This window comes from Balaenoptera ricei, chromosome 8 (genome assembly GCF_028023285.1).
Source record: "Balaenoptera ricei isolate mBalRic1 chromosome 8, mBalRic1.hap2, whole genome shotgun sequence".
Taxonomy (NCBI): domain Eukaryota; kingdom Metazoa; phylum Chordata; class Mammalia; order Artiodactyla; family Balaenopteridae; genus Balaenoptera; species Balaenoptera ricei.
This window is the reverse complement of record NC_082646.1, coordinates 80,672,009-80,696,940: the sequence shown is the minus strand read 5'-3', so window position 1 is coordinate 80,696,940 and position 24,932 is coordinate 80,672,009. Positions and strand designations below refer to the sequence as shown.

General features: G+C 36.3%; 1 protein-coding gene and 1 pseudogene across 2 annotated transcripts in view; one reads left to right on the top strand and one right to left on the bottom strand.

The window, feature by feature from the left end:
• Window positions 1–24,932, bottom strand: part of LUZP2 (leucine zipper protein 2) — a 425,211-nt gene that overhangs the window by 122,518 nt on the left and 277,761 nt on the right. For both annotated transcript variants that reach the window (XM_059929605.1, XM_059929606.1), the window contains exon 6: window positions 9,664–9,726. In XM_059929605.1, the coding sequence (XP_059785588.1) occupies window positions 9,664–9,726 (63 nt within the window). The remainder of the gene's footprint in view (window positions 1–9,663; window positions 9,727–24,932) is intronic.
• LOC132371215 (small nucleolar RNA SNORA70) lies at window positions 24,055–24,176 on the top strand (annotated as a pseudogene).

Genomic DNA, 24,932 nt, shown 5'->3' with positions numbered 1-24,932 from the left:
CTGCTAATGGGGGGCTGTGTGGGGGCAGGGAGTACCTGGGAGCTCTCCGAACTTTCTGCTCAATTTTGCTGTGAACCTAAAGCTTCTCTAAAAAAATAAAATCTATTTAAAAAAGAAAAAATAGAGGCGGAGCTTCAAGATGGCGGTAGAGTAAGACGTGGAGCTCACCTTCCTCTCAACAAATACATCAAAAATACATCTGCATGTGGAACAACTCCTACAGAACACCTACTGAATGCTGGCAGAAAACCTCAGACCTCCCAAAAGGCAAGAAACTCCCCCCGTACTTGGGTAGGGCAAAAGAAAAAAGAAAAAACAGAGACTAAAGAATAGGGACGGGACCTGCACCAGTGGGAGGGAGCTGTGAAGGAGGAAAGGTTTCCACACACTAAGAAGCCCCTTCGCGGGCAGAGACTGCAGGTGGCGGAGGGGGGAAGCTTCGGAGCTACGGAGGAGAGCGCAGCCACAGGGGTGCGGAGGGAAAAGCGGAGAGATTCCCGCACAGAGGATCGGCGCCAACCAGCACTCACCAGCCCGAGAGGCTTGTCTGCTCCCCCGCCAGGGCGGGCGGGGCCTGGGAGCTGAGGCTCGGGTTTTGGTCGGATCCCAGGGAGAGGGCTGGGGTTGGCGGCGTGAACACAGCCTGAAGGGGTTGGTGCACCACAGCTAGCCGGGAGGGAGTCCGGGAAAAAGTCTGCAGCTGCCGAAGAGGCAAGAGACTTTTTCTTGCCTCTTTGTTTCCTGGTGCGTGAGGAGAGGGGATTCAGAGCGCCGCTTAAAGGAGCTCCAGAGATGGGCGCAAGCCGCGGCTATCAGCGCGGACCCCAGAGACGGGCATGAAGTGCTGAGGCTGCTGCTGCCGCCACCAAGAAGCCTGTGTGCGAGCACAGGTCACTCTCCACACTGCCCCTCCCGGGAGCCGGTGCAGCCGCCACTGCCAGGGTCCCGTGATCCAGGGGCAACTTCCCCAGGATAATGCACGGCGTGCCTCAGGCTGCTGCAACATCATGTTGGCCTCTGCTGCTGCAGGCTCGCCCCGCATCTGTACCCCTCCCTCCCCCCGGCCTGAGTGAGCCAGAGCCCCGGAAGCAGCTGCTCCTTTAACCCCATCCTGTCTGAGTGAAGAACAGACGCCCTCAGGCGACCTACACGCAGAGGCGGGTCCAAATCCAAAGCTGAACCATGGGAGCTGTCGATCAAAGAAGATAAACGGAAATTTCCCCCAGCAGCCTCAGGAGCAGCGGATTAAATCTCCACAATCAGCTTGATGTACCCTGCATCTGTGGAATACCTGAATAGACAATGAATCATCCCAAATTGAGGAGGTGGACTTTGGGAGCAATGATATATATTTTTCCCTTTTTCTTTTTTTGGGAGTGTGTATGTGTATGCTTCTGTGTGTGATTTTGTTTACCATTTGTCCTAGGGTTCTGTCTGTCCATTGTTTTTTGTTTTTTTTTTAGTATAGTTTTTAGCACTTGTTATCATTGGTGGATTTGTTTTTTGGTTTGGTTGCTCTTTTTTTTCTTTCTTTCGTTCTTTTATTACTTAAAAGAATTTTTTTTATAATTATTTTTTTATTTTAATAACTTTATTTTATTTTACTTTATTTTATTTTATTTTATCATCTTCTTTCTTTCTTTCTTTCTTTTTCCCCCTTTTATTCTGAGCCGTGTGGATGAAAGACTCTTGGTGCTCCAGCCAGGCATCAGGGCTGTGCCTCTAAGGTGGGAGAGCTAAGTTCAGGACACTGGTCCCCAAGAGATCTCCCAGCTCCACGTAATATCAAACGGCAAAAATCTCCCAGAGATCTCCATCTCAATGCCAAGACCCAGCTCCACTCAACGACAAGAAAACTACAGTGCTGGACACCCTATGCCAAACAACTAGCAAGACAGGAACACAACCCAATCCATTAGCAGAGAGGCTGCCTAAAATCATAATAAGGCCACAGACACCCTAAAACACACCACCAAACGTGGACCTGCCCACAAGAAAGACAAGATCCAGCCTCATCCACCAGAACACAGGCACTAGTCCCCTCCACCAGAAAGCCTACACAACCCACTGAACCAACCTTAGCCACTGGGGACAGACACCAAAAACAACGGGAATTACGAACCAGCAGTCTGCGAAAAGGAGACCCCAAACACAGTAAGTTAAGCAAAACGAGAAGACAGAGAAACACACAGCAGATGAAGGAGCAAGGCAAAAACCCACCAAACCCAACAAATGAAGAGGAAATAGGCAGTCTACCTGAAAAAGAATTAGAATAATGATAGTAAAGATGATCCAAAATCTTGGAAACAGAATGGAGAAAATACAAGAAACGTTTAACAAGGACCTAGAGAAACTAAACAGCAAACAAACAGTGATGAACAACATGATAAGTGAAATTTAAAATTCTCTAGAAGGGATCAATAGCAGAATAACTGAGGCAGAAGAATGGATAAGTGACCTGGAAGATAAAGTAGTGGAAAAAACTACCACAGAACACAATAAAGAAAAAAGAATGAAAAGAATTGAGGACAGTCTCAGAGACACCTGGGACAACATTATACGCACGAACATTCAAATTATAGGGGTCCCAGAAGAAGAGAAAGAGAAAGGGACTGAGAAAATACTTGAAGAGATTATAGTTGAAAACTTCCCTAATATGGGAAAGGAAATATTTAATCAATCCAGGAAGCACAGAGAGTCTTATACAGGATAAATCCAAAGAGAAACATGCCAAGACACATATTAATCAAACTCAAAAATTAAATACAAAGAAAAAATATTAAAAGCAGCAAGGGAAAAACAACAAAAAACACACAAGGGAATCCCCATAAGGTTAACAGCTGATTTTTCAGCAGAAACTCTGCAAGCCAGAAGGGACTGGCAGGACATATTTAAAGTGATGAAGGAGAAAAACCTACAACCAGGATTACTCTACCCAGCAAAGATCTCATTCAGATTGACGGAGAAATTAAAAACTTTACAGACAAGCAAAAGCTAAGAGAATTCAGCACCACCAAACCAGGTTTACAACAAATGCTAAAGGAACTTCTCTAGGCAGGAAACACAAGAGAAGAAAAACACCTACAATAACAAACCCAGAACAATTAAGAAAATGGTAATAGGAACATACATATCGATAATTACCTTAAATGTAAATGGATTAAATGCTCCAACCAAAAGACATAGACTGACTGAATGGACACAAAAACAAGACCCATATATATGCTGTGTACAAGAGACCCATTTCAGACCTAGGGACACATACAGACTGAAAGTGAGGGGATGGAAAAAGATATTCCATGCAAATGGAAATCAAAAGAAAGCTGGAGTAGCAATTCTCATATCAGACAAAATAGACTTTAAAACAAAGACTATCACAAGAGACAAAGAAGGACACTACATAATGATCAAGGGATCAATCCAAGAAGAAGATATAACAATTGTAAATATTTATGCACCCAACAGAGGAGCACCTCGAAACATAAGGCAAATACTAACAGCCATAAAAGGGGAAAGCGACAGTAACACAATCACAGTAGGGGACTTTAACACCCCACTTTTACCAATGGACAGATCTTCCAAAATGAAAATAAATAAGGAAACACAAGCTTTAAATGATACATTAAACAAGATGGACTTAATTGATATTTACAGGACATTCCATCCAAAAACAACAGAATACACATTCTTCTCAAGTGCTCATGGAACATTCTCCAGGCCAGATCATATCTTGGGTCACAAATCAAGCCTTGCTAAATTTATGAAAATTGAAATCATATCAAGCATCTTTTCCGACCACAACGCTATGAGACTAGATATCAATTACATGAAAAAAATCTGTAAAAAATACAAACACATGGAGGCTAAACAATACACTACTTAATAACCAAGATATCACTGAAGAAATCAAAGAGGAAATCAAAAAATACCTAGAAACAAATAACAATGAAAACACGATGACCCAAAACCTATGGGATGCAGCAAAAGCAGTTCTAAGAGGTAAGTTTATGGCAATACAATCCCACCTTAAGAAACAAGAAACATCTCAAATAAACAACATAACCTTACACCTAAAGCAATTAGAGAAAGAAGACAAGAAAACCCCAAAGTTAGCAGAAGGAAATAAATCATAAAGATCATATCAGAAACAAATGAAAAAGAAATGAAGGAAACGATAGCAAAGATCAGTAAAACTAAAAGCTTGCTCTTTGAGAAGATAAACAAAATTGATAAACCATTAGCCAGACTCATCAAGAAAAAAAGGGAGAAAACTCAAATCAATAGAATTAGAAATGAAAAAGGAGAAGTAACAACTGACACTGCAGAAATACAAAGGATCATGAGAGATTACTACAAGCAACTATATGCCAATAAAATGGACCACCTGGAAGAAATGGACAAATTCTTAGAAATGCACAACCTTCCAAGACTGAACGAGGAAGAAATACAAAATATGAACAGACCAATCACAGGAACTGAAATTGAAACTGTGATTAAAAATCTTCCAACAAACAAAAGCCCAGGACCAGATGACATCACAGGCAAATTCTATCAAACATTTAGAATAGAGCTAACACCCATCCTTCTCAAACTCTTCCAAAATATAGCAGAGGGAGGAACACTCCCAAACTCATTCTACGAGGCCACCATCACCCTGATACCAAAACCAGACAAAGATGTCACAAAGAAAGAAAACTACAGGCCAATATCAATGATGAACATAGATGCAAAAATCCTCAACAAAATACTAGCAAACAGAATCCAACAGCACATTAAAAGGATCATACACCATGATCAAGTGGGGTTTATCCCAGGAATGCAAGGATTCTTCAATATACACAAATCAATCAACGTGATACATCATATTAACAAATTGAAGGAGAAAAACCATATGATTGTCTCAATAGATGCAGAGGAAGCTTTCAAGAAAATTCAACACCATTTATGATAAAAACCCTCAAGAAAGTAGGCATAGAGGGAACTTTCCTCAACATAATAAAGGCCATATATGACAAACCCACAGCTAACATCATCCTCAATGGTGAAAAACTGAAACCATTTCCACTAAGATCTGAAACAAGACAAGGTTGCTCACTCTCACCACTAGTATTCAACATAGTTTTGGAAGTTTTAGCCACAGCAATCTGAAGAGGAAAAGAAATAAAAGGAATCCAAATAGGAAAAGAAGAAGTAAAGCTGTCACTGTTTGCAGATGACATGATACTATACATAGAGAATCCTAAAGATGCTACCGGAAAACTACTAGAGCTAATCAATGAATTTGGTAAAGTAGCAGGATACAAAATTAATGCACAGAAATTTCTTGCATTCCTATATACTAATGATGAAAAATCTGAAAGTGAAATTAAGAAAACACTCCCATTTACCATTGCAACAAAAAGAATAAAATATCTAGGAATAAACCTACCTAAGGAGACAAAAGACCTGTATGCAGAAAATTATAAGACACTGATGAAAGAAATTAAAGATGATACCAATAGATGTAGAGATATACCATGTTCTTGGATTGGAAGAATCAACATTGTGAAAATGACTATACTACACATAGCAATCTACTGATTGAATGCAATCTCTATCAAACTACCACTGGCATTTTTCACAGAACTAGAACAAAAAATTTCACAATTTGTATGCAAATACAAAAGACCCCGAATAGCCAAACCAATCTTGAGAAAGAAAAACGGAGCTGGAGGAATCAGGCTCCCTGACTACAGACTATACTACAAAGCTACAGTAATCAAGACAGTATGGTACTGGCACAAAAACAGAAATATAGATCAATGGAACAGGATAGAAAGCCCAGAGATAAACCCATGCACATATGGTCACCTCATCTTTGATAAAGGAGGCAAGAATATACAGTGGAGAAAAGACAGTCTCTTCAATAAGTGGTGCTGGGAAAACTGGACAGCTACAAGTAAAAGAATGAAATTAGAACACTCCCTAACACCATACACAAAAAGAAACTCAAAATGGATTAAAGACCTAAATGTAAGGCCAGACACTATCAAACTCTTAGAGGAAAACATAGGCAGAACACTCTATGACATAAATCACAACAAGATCCTTTTTGACCCACCTCCTAGAGAAATGGAAATAAAAACAAAAATAAACAAATGGGACCTAATGAAACTTAAAAGTTTTTGCACAGCAAAGGAAACCATAAACAAGATGAAAGGACAACCCTCAGAATGGGAGAACATATTTGCAAATGAAACAACTGACAAAGGATTAATCTCCAAGATTTACAAGCAGCTCATGCAGCTCAATATCAAAAAAACAAACAACCCAATCCAAAAATGGGCAGAAGACCTAGATAGACATTTCTCCAAAGAAGATATACAGATTGCCAAAAAACACATGAAAAAATGCTCAACATCATTAATCATTAGAGAAATGCAAATCAAAACTACAATGAGATATCATCTCACACCAGTCAGAATGGCCAGCATCAAAAACTCTACAAACAATAAATGCCAGAGAGGGTGTGGAGAAAAGGGAACCCTCTTGCACTGTTGGTGGGAATGTAAATTGATACAGCCACTATGGAGAACAGTATGGAGGTTCCTTAAAAAACTAAAAATAGAACTACCATACGACCCAGCAATCCCACTACTGGATATATACCCTGAGAAAACCATAATTCAAAAAGAGTCATGTACCACAATGTTCATTGCAGCTCTATTTACAATAGCCAGGACATGGAAGCAACCTAAGTGTCCATCAACAGATGAATGGATAAAGAAGATGTGGCACATATATACAATGGAATATTACTCAGCCATAAAAAGAAATGAAATTGAGTTATTTGTAGTGAGGTGGATGGGTCTAGAGTCTGTCATACAGAGTGAAGTAAGTCAGAAAGAGAAAAACAAATACCGTATGCTAACACGTATATATGGAATCTAAAAAAAAAAAAAAGGTCATGAAGAACCTAGAGGTAAGACGGGAATAAAGACACAGACCTGCTAGAGAATGGACTTGAGGTAACAGGGAGGGGGAAGGGTAAGCTGGGACAAAGTGAGATAGTGGCATGGACATATATACACTACCAAATGTAAAATAGATAGCTAGTGGGAAGCAACCACATAGCATAGGGAAATCAGGTTGGTGCTTTGTGACCACCTAGAGGGGTTGGATAGGGAGGGTGGGAGGGAGGGAGATGCAAGAGGGAAGAGGTATGGGGACATATGTATATGTATAACTGATTCACTTTGTTATAAAGCAGAAACTAACACAGCATTGTAAAGCAATTATACTCCAATAAAGATGTTAAAAAATAAATAAATAAATAAAAGTACCTGGCCATAGTACCTAGTAAACTACAGGATCCTCATGGGATTATTATATCCTAGTAAACTGTACTGGTACAAAACTCCTCTTTGATAAATAAAGCCCTCTCATATGTTTAAAATATTGTACTTTTCCAAGCCTAGATGGAATGTTTATGTCTTCCCAGTGAATGAACTGCAACTGTGATTCAGTTTCTTATTACATTCAAAATGTTTCCAACCATGCAAGGTAGTGGATTTTGCAAAGTGGGGGACTGTGTTATGATGGTGTTATAATTACTAAATCATCATCTAATGCTGGAATCATCATCAATTAGAGTAGATTCTTGAAAGTGTTGTAAATGATACACCCCTGAGAGGTTCAAACATTAGAAATACTGTTTTTCACAGATATTCCTGTCAGGAGCCAACTGCAGTGGCCTATTAAATCAAGAAGTTGAAATAAATAAATAAGGAGATAGAGCAAATGAATAAATTATAATGAACATATTTCAGTTTATTTTAACCTTATACATTACTGATCTATGAAACGTCTAGGAATTCATAAATAAGAATGCAGAAATAATATGTCCTCCGAGGAACTGAGATGAGAAAGAAATATGAATCTTTCTTGAATTAAGGGGCTAAAAAATATAGGTAGACCCAGGTTGTGGCTGTTGTTTGTTTTTTCATTCTTCTGTTTGTTTGTAAACACCACAGACACCTTCTCCTAGGAGCCACCTCTTTTTCCTGTACATGGGTGCTGTGGGGACCTGGGAACATGTCAACCATCTCAGAATACAGCTTCAATCCAGATGGTCCTTATTCAAAACTCATATCCACTTGCTTACACTCTTACAAGTAACATTCAGAAACTGCATGCTACATACACAATATTTCTAGAAACCTAGCAAATATCAAAAATATAAAGAGTTTATTTATATCCAAATAGAAAAATACAATGAAAAAAAAACCTGCACAGGCTCATATCTATATGCCACTCAGTTTGATTATTCATTTATGGGGCATCAAGATTTAGTTTCCATGTATTAAAAAGTTCTATTCATTTCATGTATAATATTATTGTAAAGACATTATAAATGGATTATTATATTGCATGTTGACTCTAACTCCAGCACTCGTAATAATGACTTTTATATGTCCACCAAGCAAGTATCGTCACCTTCTTTAACAGAAAGAAACAAACAAATTCTGGATGAGCACATGGCCACCGACCTAAATGGCCTTTTCCTGCCTCCCTACAACTTAGCTAGGCATGTGACCTAGTTCTGGCAAATAGGATACAATGACATAGGTGCCATTACTTCTTAGATAAACTCCTAAAGAGCAATGCCTGTGAGTCACCGGGTAATCTTCCCTGTTTCTCCTGCTAGAAGGTGATAATAACAGGAAAAGGCTTTTTGAATGAGAGGCGACTCCATATTTAGGAGATGGTGGAAGTAGTTCACCAGCACTGTACCTTGCTTCTAGTCTGCTATGGGAAAAGGGGTAAACTTGTGTAAGACACTGTTCTTGTTCTACCTAAAGCTCTTTCCTTTCCCCTTCCTTCACAGGCATCAGGTCTTCATTGAGGTATGAAGGCTAACATGCCTGTTCCTTATCATTCACAGGCTTTTCCACTAAAAAGAATTTGCACGACTAATCTTTTCTTTGTGTATGCTTCTTTGAGGCTCCAGCTAATACATTGACTGCTGTCTCCTCTCCTTGAGGTATAAAGAATCACTTACTATGGCACTATTTCTACTACGTCTTTACTATTACTAAGAATTGCTGACTATGAGCTATATTTCTACAACATTAAATAAAGTACAGATTGATTTGGAAGATCAAGAGGACAAAAAATTGATTTTAATTAAACCTGGACTAAACAGAATGACTTTTTTTCCCCCTAAGAAATGTTTGAGATGATATTCTTGTCCAGCAAATAGAACCAATGACTCTATTTGTTTCTTAAGTTTTATGGTCAGTCCTAGATCCTCATTTTGACACTCAATTGTCACTGCAAAACTGTGTAGATATCACATAGAAGGTACCAAAAGTGAAAATTTCATGGACTTCCAGGTGTTTGCTAGTGAGGAAATCCTGATAATCCAGTTAAGGAAGGAATCCAGAATATCATTTAGGAAAGTAACACTTAACTGGCTTAAAATTTTTCTTTTTCCTTTTTGGAGATGAAATGTTAAAACATCCAAAAATACCTAGAAGTTTAAAATGTGTTCTTATTTTCTTATTCCAATGTTTGCATTTATGTTTTAGGGAAAAAAAGTCACTAGATGTCTAGATTTAACAAAAAAAAATTGGCACTAATATTGTTTCTATTCAGTTGAAACTATAAGAAGGGAAAACTTACCTCTTCTGCATGTATTCCACACAGCTTGTTTCCTGACAAGAGTTTGTGTTTCAAGCTTTTATTCTGAAGAAAGAAACATAGTTTTATTGCTAAGAAGTTATAAAATATTAAAAATTTCCTTAGATATGTCAGCAGCATTTCTCTATGTTTTGTTCACAGATAAGTCCTTCATGATATGAGATGTAGTGGATTTGCAATAAATTGAGTAGACTCTGTAGTGTAAAAGAATGTTTCTTTTATTTAATAAAAAATCTGACGTATTAGCATTAACACATTTATTAGAAAATATGGAACTTTGGTCTTACATTTAACTCTGTTTTATTATATTTACGTATGTTGTCTTATAAAATAATTTTAGTTTCAAATTTGTAATTGATACTAGTTTCTTAAAGCACCCCTCTAAACAGCAAACATTTATTTCTACCATCATCTGGATGCTGGTCTCCTTGGAATCTAGTCTAATATAGTCACAGACACTCTAGGGTCTGAATTTCCTTTAAACATTATGGTTTTAGAGTCCACTTATAATCCTGACACCTGTGCATTGCACTCAAAGTGCTTCTTGATGCTCAGAAACCATTTCATCTTCCAGACCTGAAAAGTGTACTCTATCTGCTGGACTTGACGTAGAAACATTCTTTCATAGAAAGAACGTTACTTTAGAAATGGAAGCAAAGTGTTAGCCATCTGAATCTAAACCCTTACAGTGAGTCAGTTATATCTCCCTCATTACACTCAGGCTTTTCTTTGTCCCATAACTGAGCACCTACTCTTCTTTTAGACAGGCAGGCTAAAGGAGAGCAGAAAACTTTGTAAAACCCACAGGATTTAGACTTTGTACTGTCTCTACAGGAGCAAACAATGTAATGGAAAGTACATCTCATACATAATGGCTCTAAAGAGAGTCAATTTGATGAGCATCGTAAGCAAATTGAACTAAATTTATGCAGCGTGAATGAATAACTGAATGAATGAATACATCAAATTTAAGACTTCTTCATCAGTACCTTTTTTTTTTTTTTTTAGGTTCCATATACATGCGTTAGCATACGGTATTTGTTTATCTCTTTCTGACTTACTGCACTGTTACTGATGAACCTAGTGGCAGGACAGGAGTAAAGACATAGACATAGAGAATGGACATGAGGACACAGAGGGGAGGGGGAAGGTGGGGTGAAGTGAGAGTAGCATCGACATATATACATTTTATACATGTAAAATAGTTAGCTAATGGGAAGCAGCAGCATAGCACAGGGAGATCAGCTTGGTGCTTTGCAATGACTTAGAGGGGTGGGATAGGGAGGGTGGGAGGGAGGCTCAAGAGGGAGGGGTTATGAGGATGTATGTATGCATATGGCTGATTCATTTTGTTGTGTGACAGAGGCTAGCATAGTATTGTGAAGCAGTTATACTCCAATAAAGATACATTAAAAATAAATAAATAAAATGTACAAAAAAATGACTTCTTCACACACAATTCTCACCTGATTATGAACACCATTTCCTATTTTATTTTCCTGTCATGCAGACAGTGGGTACAGCTGCCTCAGTTTGAAAGAATCCTTTGTCTAACTTTTCCTCTTTAGCTAAGAGTTGAAATTGTAAAAAACTTACTTAGAATTTTAATACCTTGAAATGTTTTACACAAATGAGGAGTTATCTTGACTCACTTAGTAATGGTTTTTTTGCAAATATTTGTACTCATTATACAACAAAACACAAGATTAAGGTTTTTAAAGAGTATTTAATATACAGTGTTCCTGTATTTAAAAGCTCATAAACTATAATAAAGAGATACATACTGATGTTCTAACTCTGCAGTGTTGCTCAGTTTGTAGGTTAGAAAACATACCCTAGTTTTCCTTCTGTACATGTCTATTTATGATATTTTTGACATGTGTAATCTTAATTTTTTTTCTATTAAAATTGTCTATTTTTCTTTTTTGATTTATTGTTTTTGTACATAAGGGATATATCTTTACTATCTCTAGAGATCTGTTATTCACTTTGATTTTCATCATTTTTATGGCTATAGTTTTTTAGTGGAAAGACGGGTGAAATTCAAATAAGGTCTATAGTTTGTTTACTAGTATTGTATTAATGTTAATTTTCTGGCTCAATAATTGTAGTATCACTGTATGCTGTTACATTAGAGGTTTGGGGTAAAGGTACATGAGAACATTCTGTATTAATTTGCTACTCCAATGTTTGTAATGTCTTTCTGGATCTGACAGTTAAAGCACAAGCAAAAAAATAGCAAGTGGGACTGCATCAAACTAAATAACTTCTGCATAGCCAAAGAAACCATCAACAAGTGAAAAGAAAATGTACGAAATGGTAAAAAAAAAAAACAAAGTTGCAAACCATATATCTGATGATAAGGGGTTAATATCTAAAACATGTAAAGAACTCATTCAACTCAATAGCAAAAAAAAAAAAAAAAAAACCTAATTAAAAAATGGACAAAGGACCTGAATAGACATTTCTCCAAAGAAGATATAGAAAAGGTCAACAGGTACATGAAAAAATCCTCAACATCACTAGTCATTAGGGAAAAGCAGATTGAAACAATAAAATATCACTTCATGCCTGTTAGAATGGCCATCATCAAAAAGACAAGAGATAAATGCTGGCGTGAATGCAGAGAAAAGGGAATCTCTGTGCACTGCTGGTGGGATTCTAAATTGCTACAGCCACTATGAAAACAGTATGGAGGATCCTCAAAAAATTAAAAATAGAACTACCATATGATCCAGCAATTCCACTTCTTGGAATATAACCAAAGAAAAAGAAAACATTAACTTGAAAAGGTATCTGTACACCACCCCCGTCCCACCCCGTGTTCATAGCAGCAATATTTACAGTAGCCAAGACATGGAAACAACCTAAGTGTCCACTGATGGATGAATGAACAGAGATGTTGTGATATATATGTATGTAAAACAGCCATTAAAATGAGGAAATACTACCATTAGTGACAACATGGATGAAATTTGAAGGAAGATAAGTCAGATAGAGAAACTAAATAAAAAGAACCAAACTCACAGACTTATGATTACCAAGGTGAAGGGTACAAGGAGGGGTAATTGGAGGAAGGTGGTCAAGAGGTACAAATTTCCAGTTATAAGATAAATATGTTCTAGGGACGTAATGTCCAACATGATAACTATAGCTAACACTGATGTATGACATATAGAAAAATTGTTAAGAGAGAAAATCTTAAGAGCTCTGATCACAAGGAAAATACTTTTCCTTCTTTCTTTCTTTGTTTTTTACTGTATCTATATGAGAAGATGGATGGGCTAAACCTACCATGGTCATCATTTCACAATATATGTAAATCAAACCATCATGATGTACTCCTTAAATTATACAGCGATGTATGTCAATTATTTCTCAATAAAACTGGTAACAGTTATCTCAAAATAGAAAGTGAAAATAGCTAAAAAATAAAATTAAAATAAATAAATAAAATTGAGACAAGTTTAGTGAAGTACATCTAATATGAGGCCTTATGTGTTAACACAAACCATCCATACATGAATAAATTTATTAGAAATGATAATAAAGTTAATAACATATCTCAGAATTAGTGTATGTAATCTATACTACTTAAAAATTGCATCTTCATTTAAAGTTTTTTATTCCCTTTTTTCTTTTTCCTTCTTTCTTCCTTCCTTTCTTTAATTTATTTTTCTTTTTTTCTTTTCCTTTTGTTCATTCTGTTCAATGCTGAAGTGATAGATAAAGCAGTGAATATTTCTCTTCAAATATGTGTGATAGACTTGGACAATGCAACTGGATTAGCACAAGGAAGATTGTCCTACATGGATATCCTGTGGCCACAACAAAAATGAGCAGTGATTATGTTGTGTGTCCACAGTCTGCTGTGGCAGTTGATAATTCTGGGCAACAGTGTAAACAATATATTTCCATATAAATGTCATTTCCAGAGCTTAAGAATTAGACTATTTCACTATTTTGAAATAAATCCAGAAATGAGGATAATTAATTATAATTACCCATAATGGGGCCAATTGTGGGATACAAGGAAGACTTGTCAAGGCCCATATTGAGATAGTTCTTAACTGGCATGTTCTTCAGAAACATGGATGGCACAGAACATTGGAGAGGGAATGCTGATTCTCAGACAATTCACTGATTTAACCTTTCCACTCAATGTTAGTGATCATATTCTTCTTTAATCCCAGAAAGAACTGACTTGTTATCATTTAGGCATTAAGAACATAGTCTTTACAGTTTTGTAATCAGACTTGTATCATTTTATCTACCCTCTAAACAATGGATCTCATCCCTATCAAACTTAATGGTGCTTTTACAAGGTCTAAAATAACAACGTACACATGTAATTATGCCCAAAATGCTAGGATCCAATAATGATTATGCCTCGCTTGAGGGGACATAAGAAAAAGTAGATTAAAAGAATTATAAAATGTTTAGATGTCTGTTTTTCTTGCCTGTCATGCTTCTACTATCCGTTCTTCTAATAACTGTACCTTGCTTTTTCTTGTGAGAAATATTTTTCCATGCTAATTCCACGTGGCTTGTGTGACACTAACTTTACCCACTCTATCAAGGGAAAGGATGAAACTCAAGCTCAGCCAATCAAAGGCTTGATCCAGATTTGGTAAAGTAACATAAAATTGCTGGTAAGACTCAAATATAAAACTTTCATTTTCAAGAATTATTGAGGAAAATGTGCTGAGGGTCATCACTATGTCAGAACTCACCTGAGACTGAATATAACATAGAAAAAGAACACACGAGTATGGAGAAATACTAATTCTGCTGATGTTCTTGGCCCCTCTCCTCTGTTTTATACTTGCCTGAAGCTAGTATGTATACTCCTGGGTTTTTCAGCTACATGCTTCTAGCACCAGTTGCTCTGTTCTCTTGACACCATACTTAAATCTTTTTTTCCACCTATCACACATAATCGTTAATTCTGTCACTGCCCTAAGATTCAGAGTAGCCACTCCCTCCAACAAAAAAAACAAACATCCAAGCTTATAGCTAATGCTCATGCTTATCAGGATGTGGGCAGAGAACACATCCACCTATTTTGGCTTCTCTAAATGAAAGGCAGACTCTGCTTACTACCCACTAAGGGAATGTCTCCCAACTGGATTCTGTACAAATTTGGGGTGGCTTAAAACAAATGCCCCTACAGCCTTCTTAGGAACCTAGCTTCTTGGGAATCTACCTAAAATGCCATTTAATATCTCCCCTTATCTATATGATAAAACTCAAACTCAAATCTGATAGTAACAAAATATTTTTAATAGTTAGATCTGCTAATCTAGTTTTGATTTTTGCCTGGGAACTTAAAACATCACATTTTCAGTATAGCTTACATCGTAGCTCAAACCCAACAGACATTCTGGGTTACAAAACAGAAAGAGATATAATTCTCTATTATCTTGCACTACGTAAACGTAAAAATTCCAAAATTACTATGAGTTTCCATTTTACATTGTTCCTTCAAATGAAATTAGGTATTAATCAGGATTTTTGCTTGCAAATAATAGAAACCAATAATGGCTAAATCAAGCAAAGTATGAATTTATTGTGAAGATTTCACGTAGGATAAAGAGAAAACTTGGGGAATAAGGTTCAGAAAATAGGCAAGAACCAAGTAGGAGGAGGTATCCATAATTATAAGACAGGAATAGAGTTACTGTGACAGTTGAATGAGAAGCTGTAAATCAGTGTACTTAATTACAAGGTGGGTTGATGAGGTCTCAATGAATTTTCATGGTAAAAGTCAAAATCTGGGGACACTTAGGATTGTCAAATATAATAAATTATGTAAATGTGTTCATCACATTATTTTCTGGATTTAAATAAAATATACGACTGCTGCCAGGCAGCTGAAAACATGTGTTAATGTCTCCCAAGTGCAATTAAGTATAAACCAAAAGTAAAAGCACCTGCAGTGGTATTCAAACTAAAACCAGAGATTTCTGCGTCTCACTGCAGGAAGCATCTCCTATTTTAAAACTTCCTAAAACTGTGCATAAACCACTATATATGAATGCTTGAGAGCCACATTTGTTTCAATTTAAATGTATTTTTAAAATGCCTGAAAAATGGACATGTCCTTTCAAATATGGTTGCAACTGGAAAACTTATAACCCATATAAAGAAAAGCAATAGAGTTTAGGGGTAAGATGTGACTTAAATACTTTGCTTCTAAAATATTGGCAGATGTTATAATATTTTATAAATTCCCTAACAGTCTCTTTCTGAGAACATCTCAGGAAATGGATGGGTTACTGGACTGAGATCTAAACAATGAATGCGTATTTCATCAATTCTTGGGATGCACAATTTTTTTCTCTTTTTAATGTTTCTGAAATCAGGACGTGATCTATAACATTATGCACTTTTCATTTAGTATTTATGGTTCCCTCTACCCCAAGAAGTTGTTAAGTCACAATCCACTTTAACGACTGATGACTCCTTAAAATTTAAAGATTATTTCTGTTTTAAAATAAGGAGTGAAGAGATCAATAAAGGGGAAACACTCAGCTGCATAGGAACTAGGGAAAATAAGAAATTTGTATAAGGTCTTTTTATTTATTCTAAGCCACACAGAAGAAAAAAGTAGAATTTCAAAATGGATAAAAATAAAATTGTCTATAAAATAGTTTCAAATTGATAATGGAGAAAAAGGCCAGAGGGAATCAGCCACCTATATATATTAAAATAAAAATACAGAGCTTTAGACCTTTGGTCAAAAAAACTCCTTAGATGTTCTCTTTTAGATTATAGTAAAATATAATGTAGGCAGCAAGAAAGATACTTCGTTGAAAACCAAATATTTACACTACGTTTTTAAAATCATTCCTTTGTTTAAATATAATGTTATGATTTAAAATCTATATGTGGACTCATTGCTACTTTAATTAAGATTTACATTTTTACAGAAAGATTTAGAATTGAGTAGACATGAGTGATAGGATCATCCTATACACACTTAAAACCACCCTACAGCCATGCAATTATCCAAGTGATGGCAGATACCCCAGATGAGTGTTGGCCTTGCCAACTTGAATTCTCAATTTGTTGCAGGTGTAACAAAAGTTTTACAAGTGCTCAAAGATTTCGTCATTGAGATTATCTCAGGAACAGGTTGAGATACTGAACTTGGCTCTAATTCATTAGAAAATTTAAGAGTGATTCATGAGAGTTTTATTCTTAGCACAAAACTAGCTCTATCTAATATCTAGTGTAAGTCATTTAACCCCTAGACACTCAGTGTCAACATGTGTGAAATAATGAAGAATATCTCAGATTTCTTGCAGCTTCAGGACTATTGAGAGGGGACATGAGGGACGTAAGATGATGATTTTTTCTGATGTCAGTTAAAATATAGTTATAATACATTCCAATTTACCAAGTATAGTAATTAGATATTCTCTGTACCAGTCAGCACAGAGAATATCCCATACCTAGAAGATCACTTTTCAAATAGTATGGATATAATATGGCACAGTGGCTGGGCTTTTAGGACAGAACACCTGTATTTAAATCCCACTTTTTCATAAGCTCTGTGATTTTTGATGCACCTCGTAACCTCTGGTGCCTCTGTTTTTCCACTCATAAAATGAGGTAACTATCATGACCAATGGGGTTGTTGTATTAAGTGAGACGATATAAACAAAACATTTATAACATGACGGTCACATGGTAAGTGCTCAATAAATATTAGCTCTTATTATTTCAATAAAATTCAGTTTGTCTTGCAAAAATAGAGAATACTCTTTTTGATGATTATGACAGCATTCCAAGAAGGTTCAGAGTTTTGGCATCTCAATTTTTATATATACTATTATTTTAGAAGATGACAGATAAGATTCTAGCTCTTGAGCCCTCTAATTTCTCGTACAGATAAAAGTTTATTGTGGAAGTCACTGCTCTCAGTAGTATTTCTCTTTATGTCTGATTTGGTCTTCCTTTAAAATAGACAATTCTCTTGGAAATAGAACCTGCTTCTGCTGCCATTGAAACCCCCTTCCCTTATCAGAGAGTTCTCATTCTAATGGGTTAAAAAATTTTGCTAAATATATGAGATGTCATTCATTCCAGAAATAACTTCATGAAAGAAAGCATTAATATTCTTTGTTTTTAATAAATTTATTTATTTATTTATTTTTGGCTGCATTGGATCTTCATTGCTGCATGCGGGCTTTCTCTAGTTGCGGTGAGCGGGGGCTACTCTTTGCTGTGGTGCGCAGGCTTCTCATTGTGGTGGCTTCTCCTGCTGCAGAGCACAGGCTCTAGGCATGGGCTTCAGTAGCTGTGGCATGCAGGCTCAGTAGTTGTGGCTCACGGGCTCTAGAGCGCAGGCTCAGTAGTTGTGGCACACTGGCTTAGTTGCTCTGCAGCATGTGGGATCTTCCCGGACCAGGACTTAAACTCGTGTCCCCTGCATTGGCAGGCGGATTCTTAACCACTGCACCACCAGGGAAGCCCAGAATTAATATTCTTGTCAACAGTTATACAAACCTTTCATGTACTAGTAATGGAGCTAAAACAATCCCTCTCTTCAAGGAGTTCACAATCCATGAAGGAGTCTGACAGTGGCACTCAAAGTCTCTGCAGAGGCACCTACTCAGGGAATGATATTGAACTGTCTTTAAAAGTGTAAAAGAGCAGCCAAATAATAAGAAATGGCAAGAGAGAGAGAATAGTATGTGTGCTAGACCACAGGATGCTCAAAAGAGTTGAGAGATAAAATGGGAGAGGTGCCTTGGGGTTAGTCAAACAGGGCCCTGTATGCCATTGAAGCCATGGCACTGAATGTTTAGCATGAAAGTCACATGATCAGATTTACTTTTTAGAAAAATAAAGTAGGAAGAATTTGGGATTTCAAATTCAGTAACATCTAAAGATTGTCCCCATATAGGTTTACTTAGCAGTTAAGTTTTAGGCAATATTTTGTACAGAGAATTAAAAACTCATACAACTCAGTAACAAAAGAAAAAAATCTGATTAAAAATGAGTGAGTTCTGATATGGTTAACTAATCTATGGCAAAGGAAGCAAGAACATACAATGGAGAAAAGACAGTCTCTTCAATAAGTGGTGCTGGGAAAACTGGACAGCTACAAGTAAAAGAATGAAATTAGAACACTCCCTAACACCATACACAAAAAGAAACTCAAAATGGATTAAAGACCTAAATGTAAGGCCAGACACTATCAAACTCTTAGAGGAAAACATAGGCAGAACACTCTATGACATAAATCACAGCAAGATCCTTTTTGACCCACCTCCTAGAGAAATGGAAATAAAAACAAAAATAAACAAATGGGACCTAATGAAACTTAAAAGCTTTTGCACAGCAAAGGAAACCATAAACAAGAGGAAAAGACAACCCTCAGAATGGGAGAAAATATTTGCAAATGAAGCAACTGACAAAGGATTAATCTCCAAAATTTACAAGCAGCTCATGCAGCTCAATATCAAAAAAACAAACAACCTAATCCAAAAATGGGCAGAAGACCTAAATAGACATTTCTCCAAAGAAGATATACAGATGGCCAACAAACACATGAAAGAATGCTCAACATCATTAATCATTAGAGAAATGCAAATCAAAACTACAATGAGATATCATCTCACACCGGTCAGAATGGCCATCATCAAAAAATCTACAAACAATAAGTGCTGGAGAGGGTGTGTAGAAAAGGGAACCCTCTTGCACTGTTGGTGGGAATGTAAATCGATACAGCCACTATGGAGAACAGTATGGAGCTTCCTTAAAAACTAAAAATAGAACTACCATACGACCCAGCAATCCCACTACTGGGCATATACCCTGAGAAAACCATAATTCAAAAAGAGTCATGTACCAAAATGTTCATTGCAGTTCTATTTACAATAGCCAGGACATGGAAGCAACCTAAATGTCCATCAATAGAGGAATGGATAAAGAAGATGTGGTACATATATACAATGGAATATTACTCAGCCATAAAAGGAATGAAATTGGGTCATTTGTAGAGACATGGATGGATCTAGAGAGTGTTATACAAAGTGAAGTAAGTCAGAAAGAGAAAAACAAATATTGTATATTAATGCACGTATGTGGAATCTGAAAAAATTGGTATAGATGATCTTATTTACAAAGCAGAAATAGAGACACAGACGTAGAAAACAAACATATGGATACCAAGGGGGAAAGGAGGGGGTAGAATGAATTGGGAGATTGGGATTGACATATACCCACTATTGATGCTACGTATAAAATAGATAACTAATAAGAACCTATGGTATTGCACAGGGAACTCTATTCATTGCTCTGTGGTGACCTAAATGAGAAGGAAATCCCAAAAAGAGGGGATATATGTTTATGTATAGCTGATTCACTTTGCTGTACAGTATAAACTAACACAATATTGTAAAGCAACTACATTCCAATAAAAATTTAAAAAAAAAAGAATTTAAAAAAAAGAGTGAGGAACTGAATAGACATTTTTCCAAAGAAACATATAAATGACCAACAGGTACATGGAAAGGTGCTCAACGTCACTAATTATCAGGGAAATGCAAAACAAAACCACAAACCACAATGAGATATCATTTCACACTTGTTAGAATGGCCGTTATCAAAAAGATAAGAGATAGCAAGTGTTTTTGAGGATGTGGAGAAAAGGGAATACTAGTGCACTAAAGCTGGGAATGGAAATTAGTGCAGCCACTATGGAAAACAGTATGGAGTTTAAATAGAATTACCCTATGATCTAGCAATCCCATTTCTGGTATATATCCAAAGGAAATGAAAACAGGACATAGAGAAGATACTCCTAGGTTTACTGCAGCATTATTTACAATAGCCAAGATATGGAAACAACCTAAGTGTCTGTCAATGGATGAATGGATAAAGAAGATATCATATTGAGTATAGATCTAGATGTTGGGTTGGCCAAAAGGTTCATTTGGGTTTTTTCCATTAGACCTTACAGAAAAACCCAAATGAACTTTCTGGCCAACCCATATATACACACATACATTTTGGAATATTATTCATTCATGAGAAAGAAGGAAATCCTGCCTTTTGCAACAACATAGATGGACCTTGAAGGCATTATGCTAAGTAAGATAAGTCATATAGAGTAAGACAAATACTGCATAATATCTCATATGTGTAATCTAAAAAAGCTGAACTTGCAGGAAAAGAGAGTAGAGTAGTGATTACCAGGAACTGGACAGTTGGGAAAATGGAGAGATATTGGTCAAAAGATACAAACTTCTAGTTAGAAGATGAATAAGTTCTGGGGATCTAATGCACAATATTGTGGTCTATGGTTAATGATACTGTATTATATAATTGAAAGTTGCTAAGAGAGTAGATCTTAAATGTTCCCACCACAAAAAAAAGAAATGGTAATTATGTGAGGTGATGGGGGTGTTAGCTAATGCTGTGGTAGTAATTATACTGCAATATATAAATGTATCAAGTCAACATGTTGCACACCTTAAACTTAGACAATGTTACAATTATTACTCAATAAAACTGGAAAAAATCACTGAGTGTTGAGTGTGTGTATTTAAACCAGCATTTGTTAAATGCTTATTTTGTGCCAGGTATTGTACAAAGTGCTTTACATATATTATTTCATTGAATCTTTGCAGCAGCCCTACAGGCAAAACATTCTTAATCATTTCCATGTTAGAAATGATCAACCTGAGGCTTAATTATGTTATTTAACCTGCCCATGGTCAAGCAGCTACTAAGTGGTAGAGCTGGGATTTGTCCAGGTTTAACCTCTGCCAGAACCCATGATCTTCATCATGATGTATAGTTTTTACTAATTCTCTGTTTGTGGAAAAACAAACAAACAAGCAAAAAACAATAAAGTCCTGGATTTCTACTGAATAATGCATGGGCAATAACCAAAATGTACATAAACATGGAATTAGTCTTTGAATTTTTAATTCGACACATGCACTTTCACCAGCCAATAAAACCCCTCCAGGCAATAAAATAAATTATGGTTTATAAACTAACTTTGCCCCTAGAGCAGTAACAAGGCAAAGTAAATTTGTTGTGAAATCATTAGGAAAGATCAGCTAATTCACTTGCAATTACTCCTGAGAATATTCTCTTCCTGATTTGCCCAGTTAAGACTTGAACACCTGCCACCTTCTCTTTGCAATTCTGGGAATTCCCAGCCCCAAAAAGCCAGTTCATCCTAGGAATCCACCTAAGAGATTTATAGCAATTGAGTAAAACTCTTTTTTTGGAGTTTTACCAAAATTTACTTTACTATTTCCTCAGCCCCGGGATTTAAAAGAAAAAGTGCTGGAACATTATTTCCACATTCAAATACAAGTGGTACAACTGCATAAGACATATCAACACTATGACATTTAAAGCTAATGTCATTAACTTTAAAAATTGTTTTGTTCCATCTTTGTTAATCAGTCACCATTGCATTTGTAATGACTAAAGGTCATCAAATCTTACTTACAAAAATAAATTTGGACCCAGTTTACTATTTATGATTTAATTGAAGCTTGCCAAATATTGGCTGTTGTGAGCAATTCCTTTTAAAGTTAGTACTAGCAAAGATCTGATGTTATAGTTCAAGTCAGACAATAAAGTTTAACTGTTAAAATTTCAAAGGAAGATAATTTATTTAATACTTGGGGTTTCTGTTTTCCTCCCAGGATCACTGGAAAATTCCTGTGAGGTGTGGCAGGAAGAAGAATAGGATTACCATTTGCTTTTATGCTCCAAGCTGACATAAATTAGTCCTGTTGATGGTTTTACACATTGAAGTGATAGGGGCATTGATAGAATAATATTTTGTTTTAGTATTACCATAAATCTGACTCCACTAATAAGGGATGTGTCTTATTAAAGTGAAAAAGAGATCAAGTTTTTTTTCATATATTTTAGCCTGAATTTGGTATACAATTCAATGTGTATATATATCCATAAGCAATATTTGCACTTTTTAAAAATGTTTGATCTCACTGCTGCTAAATTCATGGGGCAATTCCTGGTTTTTGTCTTTTTTTTTTTATTATCAGGATCTAGAGAGTGTCATACAGAGTGAGGTAAGTCACAAAGAGTAAAACAAATATCATATATTAACGTATATATGTGGAATCTAGAAAAATGGTACAAGCAGAAATTTCTGAGACACAGACATAGAGAACAAATGCATGGATACCAAGGGGGAAAGGGGTGGGGTGGGAGAAAATGGGAGATTGGGATTGACACATATACGCTATTGATACTATGTATAAAATAGACAACTGATGGGAACATACTGTATAGCACAGGGAACTCTACTTAATGCACTGTGGTGTCCTAAATGGGAGGAAAATCCAAAAGGGAGGGGTTATATGTATAGGTATGGCTGATTCATTTTGCTGTGCAGTAGAAGCTAACACAACATTGTAAAGCTACTATACTCCAATAGAAAATAATTAAAAAAAAAAAAGGATTTGACACATTCCCCCTCCTTGAGATATTCTTTTTTCAACTTGTCTTATGGAACACCTTATTCTTTGTTTTGTGTTCTATCTTTCTTTTTAAGATCCTCAATGGTCTTTTGTCAATCTCCAACACTTCTCACACATCTCAAATCTGGAGTAACTCATGGCTGAGTACTAGGACATTTTCTTTCTTTATCTTCACTACCTCATTGATTTCATCCATGATCATGGTTTTAAATACAATCTCTTCTCAAATCCAACGGCTAACTCATCTATCATATGTAGTCATCTCAAATTTGAGGTATCCAAAATTAGTATCATCTTTTCCCCAAGCCTTCTTCAACCATAGTCTTCTCTCTCTCAGTTAAGGATGGTACCAACTTTCTGATTTTTCCTGCTAAAAATCTTGGAGCATTCTTGACTCTTCCCATTTTGTCACTATGTACATAAGTTACTCAACACATATAATTGGCTTCATGATAAGATACATATACAGAATTAAATATTGCATCTGCATGATTCTCTCCAGTCTCTTTTTCAAGAACTCCTGTTAGAGACATATTACAGACTCTCAATCTTTTATCCATGTCACTTATACACAGACACACACACACACACAAACATACCTTTTTATTTGTGTGAAATTCTAAACCCTCAAATTATGCTATGAGTTACTATTTCTCTTTTCAAACTTGTCCAGACAATAGTATTTGTTTCTAAAATAGTTTTATTTTTATTTTAAATTATTCCAATGTTTATAAGCACATTTTTTTCAAGGTTAATAACTTTTAAATTTTATATCCACCCCTTCCTTTATTTTCTCTTTTAACATTTTACAAAGAATTGACATTTTTCATATTCTTGAATTTATCTTTTAGATTTACCTGAAACGCTTATTTTAGCATTTTTATCTGTGCAGCCAATTAACGCAATTGTACTTTTTTCCCCATAGAGGCCCGTGTGCTAAGGCTACAAATAGTAGTGTATGTAGCCTGTTGCTTATACAGGTTGCCCTAAGGGACAATGGAAATAGCTCTTTCCAGTGGACATCCATATGTGACCTCATGCTGTTCCCAATCTAGGCTCTAGACAGGTATGCAGGATGCCTTTGGAAACCACCAGGGCACAGTGGCTGGGATTCACATTGACTAAAACATCATGTCCATCCACACCAACGTGCATAACAAGAACAATGTGACTGAGGCTCTATGCAGGGCTAACTTCAAGTCCCCTGGCTGCCATAAATTCCACATCATCAAGAAGCAGGGCTTTACCAGTTTAAGGTGAATGCATTTGAAGAGATGGTGTCTGAAAAGTGGCTCTTCCAGGAAGGACCTCGAGTCATACATATCCCCAGTTGTGACCCCTTGGACAAACAGCAAGCTCTGCACTAGTAAGGGCTTTGACACTGCCCCCTCCTTACTCACAGCCACCAATAAATCCTCTTCATGTAAAAATAAAATGAAATAAAATTTTTGTCAGATTCTTCTATAGAATTATCTACACTGAATTCTATTTGTTAATTTTATTTACTGTCTTTCTTAGCCCTAGGATTTTTATGTATTTTGGAATTCGGTATGCAGATTCATTTCGTGATGGAGTATTTATTTATTTATTTATGTTTTAATTTTCTTTATTTCTGCTCATCAGTACTTGCCTAGTAGTTGTCCAGTTGGCTCTAGCTGCTCTTCAGGTTCTCTAATATTTATAATACTAAAAGAAAGTATGCTTTGAACTCATGATCTTGTGGCTTAGATCAAACATGTTAAGGGTGTTCACAGAGGGACAGCT